The 10418-nt window shown below is 38.9% G+C and overlaps 1 protein-coding gene across 4 annotated transcripts in view; it reads left to right on the top strand.

Annotated features, from left to right (window-relative positions):
- The window catches only part of MYL12B (myosin light chain 12B), a 22495-nt gene that overhangs the window by 5715 nt on the left and 6362 nt on the right, over window positions 1-10418 (top strand). For 2 of the 4 annotated variants that reach the window (XM_027886385.1, XM_027886381.1), the window contains exons 3-4: window positions 76-237; window positions 1268-2940. The exons of the other annotated variants lie outside the window; for them this stretch is intronic. In XM_027886385.1, coding sequence (XP_027742186.1) covers window positions 76-237; window positions 1268-1440 — 335 coding nt within the window. In that variant the 3' untranslated portion in view covers window positions 1441-2940. Of the gene's footprint in view, window positions 1-75; window positions 238-1267; window positions 2941-10418 lie in introns of those variants that run through there. 4 annotated transcript variants of the gene reach the window in all.

Here is a 10418-nt window from a genome sequence, read left to right as displayed (position 1 = left end):
TCAGTTTGTAGTGCACGATTGACATTACTCCTTTAGTTTGAAAGCGCAACCAAATATGAATCCCTTTATTTGTAGGAAAGAATCCGACGGATGAATACCTGGATGCCATGATGAATGAGGCTCCAGGCCCCATAAACTTCACGATGTTCCTCACCATGTTTGGTGAGAAGTTAAATGGCACCGACCCGGAAGATGTAATCAGGAATGCTTTTGCTTGCTTTGATGAAGAAGCAACAGGTACGTGGGTAAAATATCGGTGCACGTGTATTACTTCTACTTCCTTTTGTAACAGTAAATACTTGTGTTCATAGATGTGATGATGAATTTTTTAATTCTCAAACTTCTAATTTCTGCAAAGTAAAAATCATGCCTGTGTTTCATCAGGTAACTTTACCTTTTCAGTCTCTGTAAAAAATTCCAAATTTCTGTCAGTTCAGTTCTGTTGTTCACGACAGGAGAAAGTAAAAAAGATGTTGATGAGGAACCAGGGTCTTAAATTATTCCTAAGCTAAAATTCAGCTTCAGGGCAACTTTTATATGGGGGAATCCTTGTTTTCAAAGCTGTTGTGCTTTTATGAAGAACTTGTTTTCTGTCAGCAACTTGTATCCACCTTCCCTCTGTTTAGCTGAACTCAAAGGAGAAGAAAATGAATACAAGAAAAAATCTTGTGTGATTCACAGGAGTGCTGATAGAAGCAATCACAAGTTATATAAGGCTGCTTGCTTAATAAGCAGTGCCAAAAAGTTACTCTTTGCAGTCTGGTAAATCTGAGTTCTGTTATTGATTTAAGATCAATTTGAAATTTTTGAAATATTTCAAACCTCCCTGTTTCATGCACTTGTTGAACATAGGTAGTCAAGTTCCATGACTTTTTTTTTTTTTTTAGTGGTTTTCATTAGGAATGTTCAAAATGAATGGATCCCCTTTGTAATTTTTAAAATACAGAGTTGTTAGAGGGCTCTTGATACTACTGGGAGTATAGCCCTGCTGTTGAGAAAGAGGGCCAGTGTGAATACTGACAGATTTTTATATTCTTTGGAACACCACCAGGAAATCATAAAATGGCCTTTACTTGAACTAGTGAGACCTGGCAAACCAAGATGCCTCACTGGATTGAATGCTTGTAATTATTAAATAGTCTTCAATGGCTTTGTTTTCATTTGGCAAACAAAGACTGTAGGTATCTTTAGCTGAAGGAAAGAACTCAAAGAAAGAAGTTATCACCCGCGTATTAGCAGATAAATGTCTTCATGTGTTGTGTTCCAGGGTTCATCCAGGAAGACTACCTGCGGGAGCTGCTGACGACCATGGGAGACAGGTTCACGGACGAAGAGGTGGATGAGCTGTACAGGGAGGCACCCATCGACAAAAAGGGGAACTTCAACTACATCGAGTTCACACGCATCCTGAAACATGGAGCAAAAGACAAGGATGACTGAGCAAATCCATGGATACCTGCAGAGTATCTCTACACTCATGTTTATTTTTAAGTTCCTGATAGAACTTGTCGCATGCATTTAGCTTTACAGCTTTTGCCTTTCTCAGTGTATTTATCTATTCCGGGCCATTTAGGCATATTTGCACCTGTGTAATCAGACTGGAAGCGGGGAAAATATAGTGAGGAAAAGGATGTGGGGACGAACATCCCTGGAGTTGATACTCCAGGAAAATAATCTCAATATTTCTGGTTTAGCTGGATTTTTACATTTTTGTAATAAACGCCATTTTGAAATAAAGATTGCTATATAGATAAAATACCTCAATCTTTTGTGAAGAACAACATTTCTATTGTGCATTTACAAATGCAGTTGTGTTCATTGTATTTTACTTGCAGTTGCAAGTCAAGTTGAAAAACTCATTTTCATACTGTTTTGTTCAGTGTCACAGGGTTCTGAAATGCTCCTAGCAGGATGTGCTGGCATCTTTAAAAATGCAGCTGTAGCTGTAGAAGTCTTTCATCTCAGGTTTCTGAAGTGGGATCTGACTAGTGTAAGTAGTTAACCAAAGAAGTGGTTAGGGAAGACTGTTACAGATGCCTCATGGCCAGCAGAGAACATCTGTGATTCTTAAGCAGATGTCATGCCCAGCTTTTGTTTTCTTTTAATACTGATGGGATAGCAATATTTTCATGTCAAAGCGTACATTCCTCTTTGCTAAGTCTTTATGCTGGCAATAAGTGAGAATTAGCATATTTTTTCCTTCAGCTGAAGGAAGCTTGTGTGAAGGAATCCATGCTGGCACTAATTAACAGCAACACATGGCCAAAAAACCTATGTAAAGCTTCATTGTTCTGCAGCTAATGTATTTGCATGTGAGAATGTGAGCACAGTTGTTCTGAGGATTACTTGGTAAAATCCTGTATCTGCCTGAAGTTCTCACTTTTTGAAAGATCATACATATTCCTCAGCTATATTGATAAGATGGCTTTTAACCAAGCACAGTCCTTCATTCAAAACCAGTTGTGCTGATGCTGTTGTCTCAAATACGAAGAAAGGGGGAAGGTTGTTTTGTTAGTTCTTCATATGACCATGTCCTGTGTGCCTCACTCTCTTGGCTACTGCAAGCTGGAAAGCCTAAGAAGAGTTTATTTTGCGTGTTTATTTATCCATTAAAATGATGACCAGAAAGCATATCCTGAGGTATATCAGACCACTTAAGACCACAAGGAGTAGGAATTTTACTTCAGCACATGGGTGTGTAAAGGTTCTGATGGCTTATACTGTAAGCTGGGTTTGTCTCTCTTCTCATGTGTTAGCACAAAGGCTTGGTTACTTAATCTTGCTTGTGTTCCCAGTATGGCAGCTCTGGAAGATACTCTGGCATTAGGTTTGTAAATAAGTTGACAAAGTATACACAGTTAGCATATACTTTATTTTTTTTATTTTTTATTCCTTGGTGGTTTCTTTCACTTCTGGGCTTAATTAAAAGGAGTTTTCAACTATTACTTTCCCAGTTTTGTGTTTTATCTGCCTCAAGTTTTCCTTCTACGCAGACTTACATTCTCTGCTGCACTACTCCAGGTTGCCACAGCTGCTCTTTTTTTCCAAAAGTGTTTTTTAACTATCTTGGTGCTCTTCATTAATGGCTGCTGAGGTGTTTCTTCATGGGATGCCTGCAAGTTTCTAGCAACAGCTGACATTTCTGGAAGGTAGTTTGCAAGTATGCATGGAAATTTTCACCAACAGTGGCCATGTGACAAAGACAAGAGAGTGGAGATCTAGGAAACACTTGTTGAAATGTTGCTATGTAACATTAAGGCAAAGGACAAGTTATGTTGTCACTTCTTTAGACTGATCTTGTCACACCTGTGCAATTCAATACTGTATGCATACATGCAAACAGCCTGTGCAAAGGACAGGTGGAAGACTATTGATTATTTTTTTTTCCCTTTGAATGTCTAAATGGTGTAAGATTAAGAGACTAATTTTCTTCTGTTAGAAACAGTGGATCCCCAAATCTTTATTTTCCTGATCCCGTTTTCTCTGTAAATGTTAGGTGCTGGTATCTTACACTGCGTAATCAGCAAGTGAGCCAGCTGGATTTTTCTTGCTGGAAATAAGTTTTGAAGTGCTGATTTTAAAATCATAAATATGAGTTACATAAAAGAGAACGTGCTGTTCTCCTTGAGAGGAAATTGTCCACTTCAAAAATGTTCTGTGCTGCTGCTCTAGTTTTCCAAACAGCCAGCTGGGGTGTAGCTGCTTTGTAGCACCTACACAGTGTGACAAGGAACATTCCTGGACATGTAGAGGGAGAGGCAGGGAACGGTACTGATGGAAAGATACCTACACAGGAAGACACATTATTAAGAAAGAACTCCAAAGGATGTTTGGGTATAACTAATGACAAATGCTTCCAAGTTCAGGTTTTCTTGGTATCTGTATTGTATTGTAGGAGACCAGTTAACCTGCAAGTGGGCACAAACCCCTTAACCACTGAAAGGCTATGAGGCCAACAGACCCAGCCAAGAGACCATATAAGAGCATCGGATGCATTTTGTAGCGTGGCAGCGAGGAATGTTGACAGCTGAGGTTGCGTGCCAAGGACTGTAGGGATGTGTCATCAGTAATCCACTTCCAAAAATAAAAATAACTTTGGTCACTGAACAGCTTAAAATTCTGATGACTTAGACTTACCATTTTGCAGCCAAAATCTTGGAACCTAATATTTTGTCCCTTGGGATTCATATATCATGGTCTCCAAGCTCCACGCCAGACTAAGCTTACGATGAAAAACTATTTTCATAGGCTGATGCACACATTTAGTAGTCTTATATCTACAGTGATATAAAATGCTCTGTGAAGCACTTTAAAAAACGGTGATTTATTTTAACATTACCCACTTAACCTGTTCTAAGGCTACATAGGCAGAGGTCAAAATGAAGCCAAAGAGCTATTGCAGCTGCATGAGAAACCTCCAAAGAGCACTATGTTTGTGTGAAGTGCTGCCAGTGGATGTTTGCCTGCTGCCTTTTCTTCCCCAAATTCTACACTTGTTTCTGCTCTTTACGCTGCATCTAAGCAAATAAATCCATCTTTACTGCACAGTGACCAGATGACTGAAACATTTCACAGCAGGAAGGCAGCTTAGTATACTAGCTCAGCAACTAATGGATGTCACAGAGGTGGTGTCCCTACACTCAGAAGTAAGGATCTATTTCACCACTGACCTAAGAACTATCTTTAGATCGCTTGTTTCTAGGATCGCTGTCGTATCTTGAGAAATGAATGCAACACGGGGGCCCTATCCTGGCACAGCACATCAGTGACAGCATGCCTTTGCCTCCTGACCAGTGCATTTGATCCAAAAGCTGGAAAATATTGGAAATCTTGTCATCACATATTTCTTGTGGCCTTTTCTTGTCTGGAGTGTTACTAACTTATTATTTGGGATGTTCCCAGGGAGTTTCAAACAACAACAAATAGCTCTCTTACTGTCCCAAAGGCATTCTGACAATGCAAGTCCAAATAACAGGTGAGTAACAATCAAAGTATAGACAGGAACATTTTAGACATCAGCAGTTAATCTGCCATTGGTATTGCCCATGTACCCATGCTCCTATTTTGGCTTCTTACTTAATTTCTCAAACACTACTGTCACTTTTAGATAACTTCCCTCTTTGGAAAAATTATTTAGGATGACAGTAACTCAGAGACAGTATTACAGAAGCCAAGAACAACACAGAGGCAAAAAGAAATCAGTACATGCTTCTCAAAGTGCAGCTTAAAAATAAGTTAACATGAAATGTTGGAAAGGAATAATGGGGAAAAAACCTCAACTCCATACAACTCGTGTTGTACTCTGAGCAGCAACTCCACAGAGATCACTGTTTTCCCAAATTTTTGATAAATTAAATAGAAAAATTTTCATCTTTAAAAAAAAAAAAAAAGGTGGCAGCACACGTCAGCTTTTCCTGCTTTCCTCTAAAGCCTGTGGCCTGTACATGCCTTGCTCCCTGTACCCTGGGACCACTCATTTTGGGTAGGAGCAGGAAGGCTACTCTGGTAGCATACTCTCTGGGAATCCCTGTGCTAGACCTTGAAAAAAAAAAAAAAACTTCTATGGCAAATTTCAAACAAACAAACAAACAAAACCCAACCAAAAAAAAAAAAAAAAAAAAAAAAAAAAAAAAAAAAAAAAAAAAAAAAAAAAAAAAAAAAAAAAAAAAAACACTGCTAAGGAATATTTTCAGACCAAATATGTCATTCCCTAGACACCATACACAATAGGCATTGCATCACAGGGCTTAAGGGGTCAGGCAGTTTTTATCAATGTAATAAATCTGAAGGAATATGTTTATATGTTTCTCAGCAGCATGCAGTTAACATGAGAGCAGGAAATCAAACTGCCTCCTGGAAAATTCCAACTGCTTGCTCCATGCAGACTCCTCTGCCATGCAGCTCTGATTCAATCTCTCAGTAAACCAGCCCTGCACTTTGATAAAGCTTGAAAGGCAGTTACAAATACTACAGGATTAGGCAAGTCAAGACTGACTTTAATATGGGTGCCTAAAGGAGCAGATGGTGGCAGCAACAGTCATTTTAGCATTCTGGTAAACTGCCACTGCTCAGTTTTACAAGGTTTATTTAATCCTTAATCCTCTCTTTGACTATTTTAGGGTATCAGTGAGTACAACTTCACTAAATATTGAACTATGTTTTGGTTTGTTTTTTAATTGAGAATAGTCCTTGGGAGTTGAAAGTCAGCATTTCACAATAATTTCCAGCCTCTGCCAAGCATATTCAAGCGAGTGGGTGCAAAATGAGGCCTGTGAGCCCAGTCTTGGTATGTGCTAAAAAAGAGCTGGCATCAGACACGAGTAACTTGAACACTGACTTTTCATTGTATCTAACAGATACTAGGGGTTTTCCCTCTTTTGAGTTCTTCCTTAATTGTGAGCTATCTCTAACACAATAGGTTTCATACTGGCAACATATTGCCACCCCACAAGAAATATGTTGATTTTGAAATTGTTCCACCAGTCAACCAAACTTGCACAGGCATCAGCTAATAACAAAACTGGTAACACCTTACTTTTCATGTCAAACACCTGACTGACTATGGTCCTTGTTTCCTGTGTATGTTTTAAAATACTATTTTAGACCTTCAGCCAAGCATTGAGCGCATTTCATTTTCTTCCATATTTGTTTATACACTCAGATAGATACCAACTCTAATTTTATATGTGAAGAGAGGGCATATATGCACATATGTACACCCTTAGGTTAAGAAGAATGAATTACATGTTTCTGAAAGACTGGAGGCCTCCCGCTCCCTGTATTGAGAATACCTACCAACACTTATTTTTGCATTTCAGACATCAACATTATGCAATCACGCTGTCTAGCAATATTTCTGATTAAAACTAGTGGAAAAAGGACTGAAAAACCAACAAAGACTGAGCTGGAATTATTGCAGCTGACCAGCTAGGATAAAAAACAAGTGATGGACAGATAGCACAAGTGGCAGTACAGTGACTTTTCCTCAGCCATGCACACTGAAAGTTACTAGAAGGTCAAAACAGCACTATTTCTCATTTTCAGTCTGGAGAAAGAATGTATCTTACTCTGAGAGCCTTTATTTTTCATGCTTCAGCATCTACCTTGTGGCAGGGACCACCTGGGAAAGCAGTAGCTATTTTTGTTCTTGAGGTCATTAAATGAAAACAGGGAATACCCTGCAGTCTTGCTCTGAGGCCCTCCAAGAGACCCAAGTGAAGACATGCATTCAGAATCCCTTCTTTCAGTCACGACTTGTCAAACGTCTTCCCTTTGGATCACAGTGCTGGAGCTATTTTTGGAGAAATTCCAGAGAACTCTGGGACACTCTCAGCATCACAAAAAGAATGACTGTCACTGACTGATAACTGCACTGCACTTGGTACAGCTTGACAGAAACAACAGATGCCAGCTGGAATCAGGGAAGAAGGGGTGGAAAGGCAAAGGGATTCGCCAAAATACCAGGTGAAGCAACGGACAGACAAAATGTTTTTGTTAAATGATAGTTTAGACCTAGACCATAGGTGTATATATTTAATTTTGACTATGCTGTCAATACCTAACCTCAGTAATTATCATTTGTTGCTTTTGTTGAATAGTGATAATATGCTCAGAAAAAAAAAATCTCTTAAGTGGCAAAACCTTCCATCTAACTTTCACACATTTTTAATTCTTAACTCAATGTGAAAATCACACATATGCTTTTTCATCTAGTCTCTCTTTTCACTCTTTTGTTTGTTTCCTATTTTTCCTATTCCTGTCCTCAGTCTTATTTCTATGATGAGCAAGAATATGGAATTGCTTCCGTACAAGAAATTTGTACTGTCAGCGTAACTCAGCAGAGGTAGGGAAACAGAATCACAGAACTGTTAAGGTTGCAAAAGACTTCTATGATCATTGAGTTCAACTGTTAATGGAGAGAATTAAATGACAAGGTTTATTGTAAATTGCTTACTGTGTGTAACGGCCTTAGAACTTTATGAAACAGATAATTTTTAATGTTTTTAGACAATACAAAAAAAAACCTAGGAAAACATTTCAACAGCACCAAAGTATTTGAGTATTTTAGACAGAGAGGACAGGAATATTTTATACATTTTGCTTAAGAGGATTTTTTCTAAAACAAGACTGACAAATGAAAAAGCAGGTGGGAATAATGAAGGAAAAAGCAGCAGAGAGAAGAAAACTGAAGGAGTTAAGAGCTCAGTATTTTTTTAACTCATGTTGTCAGAACGTATAAATTCATTCCTACTCCGTATGTTTTATGTAGGAAATTATGTGGTACTGAGAAATAAACAAACTGGAATACACTCTGTGATGTGGTAGTGCAAGCATTTTTCCCAGCCCACAAAACAAACGCTGCACAGAACTGAAGCTCATCACGAGGTGGCCCTATTTTGTGGGACAGCCCCACCACCTACACAAGAATCCTTCCAACATGCACAGCCTGGGAACTCCCTGCTCCCAAAGGCTCTTGCTGTGCCTGGCCTGCACACAGGGTGGTGGGAGGGCACACTCTCTCTGCAGAGCAGTTCTCTGTCCAGAGTGAAACATTTCTACTTTGCACTGTGTGGTGGCTGGATGAATCACTCAGCAGCAGTGCTGCCCAGTTCAACCTTGGGCTTCCCCAAACCCACTCCCACTAGGATGTGCCTAGGCTGGTTTTTAAGAAAGGCTTGAAGGACATCTTCAAGAACAGGCCTGCTGTCCCAGGGAGCTGGCAGCACAGCACTCAGGGAGCACCACATTCACAAAAAAGACCTTTGCTTTTTTTCTCGTTTCTTTTTAAGATTTATATCAATGAGCGAAAAAAATATTCTCGAAATATTATAAGAGGCAAAACAATTTTTTTTTTTTGCTTCACATTTCTTTATTGGTATCATGAATACTGGAATCAAGTAAAATTGTACCATTTGTAAAAGCATTTTCTGCACAGAAAATGGTCTGCCTGTAGGTCATTCCACCATGATGCAACAAATTCGAGACAAAAGCTTTGAGAGACACACAGACACAATTTTGTCATTAAGAACTGATCTCATATTGAGCGAATAAAATTACTGTACCTATTCTCACATCTCTGAAAGTTAAATACCGGGAACAACATACACAGTGACAGGTTTCATATAACACCTTTCTAATAGCTTGGAAAACAATACAAGATAGAATAGCATGTTTGCAGTAGGGTTCAATTTAAAGTAACTGATGAAAGAATTTTAAATTAAGAGATCAAATAACTTTTCATAATTAAATTTCAACACGCAATTCAGTTGTTCAACATTATCATGGAGTATTTTATTAACTCTTTTACCATCTTGGTGTTTCTACAGCTTTCCTGCCCACTCTTACTCTGCATATAATTACCTTGAAGCTATATGCCATGTCTAGTAAGCACAGAGGATTTTTTACCCAAAACTTGTTCCATGAATAGGCTTCCAATTCAGCAGAGTTTAATACTAGTTTCAACTGAACTTTGAGGCAAATTTTAGAAGAGCAATACTAAAATTCAATGGGGAAGTATTATAAGCTAATTAGACCACATTCTCAGACCTCATGAGGTAACTCTTCTGGTTTGAGGGGAGGGCAGAGGAAGAAAGCTGAGCTTTCCAGCAATCAGAATGTCTCCCTTCAAATTTGGGACTGCAGCTTCTAGATTACATATTAGATTACACATTTATTTCAGGAGGTACACCCCCATTTAAGTTTGTAAATATAACTGCTAATTTCAGCAAAAGCCTGTACGTCTATTTTTTCCTTTCACAGAATGATCAAGGTTGGACAAGACCTTCAAGATCATCTAGTCCAACCATCAACCTAATACCACCATAATCTCCAAGGGCCACATCCTGACACCTCTTGAACACTTCCACAGACAGTAACTCTACCACCCTCTCTCGGCAACTTATTTCAATGCCTAACCAATGCCTTTACCTCCTAAGAGTTATTGTTTACCAAGATACAGACTGTATACTAACAAAGCTGGTAACAAGTACGACGGGAGTTCAGAGAATGATGATGTGGCAGTGCATCTTTCCCATTTGACTTCTTCAGGACCTCTTTGTGTACTAAACAACAGTTTCCTGATGCCCAAGTGACTTATGTGGGACTTCAACATGCAAAATGTGAACAAATATTCCATTCAGAAAAACTTCAAAAACGCAGAAGTGGGCTAAAACTGAACTGCTTCTGAAGTAATTTCAGACCCAATCCTCCTACACTAAAAAGAGGTTGTGTCTCAATTTCTTTGAGATTCTACATCAGTAAATAAAGAATGGAAAAAAATAAGCGTCATCCTTTTCAATGTTTTCGTGAAGAAAAGCTACGCAAAAATAAATCCTCCAAGGGGTCTTGCAATGGGCGGCTGCAAGAGGCGCTAAGCCCTGATCATGCGGGAGTACTCACTTGGAAGACTTCACCGATAC

Source organism: Empidonax traillii, unplaced genomic scaffold, assembly GCF_003031625.1.
Source record: "Empidonax traillii isolate 1590-97213 ecotype Southwest subspecies unplaced genomic scaffold, ASM303162v1 scaffold186:size1492175, whole genome shotgun sequence".
NCBI classification, from domain to species: Eukaryota; Metazoa; Chordata; class Aves; order Passeriformes; family Tyrannidae; genus Empidonax; species Empidonax traillii.
The sequence above is the reverse complement of the archived record's forward strand: the minus strand, read 5'-3'. Positions and strand labels throughout refer to the sequence as shown.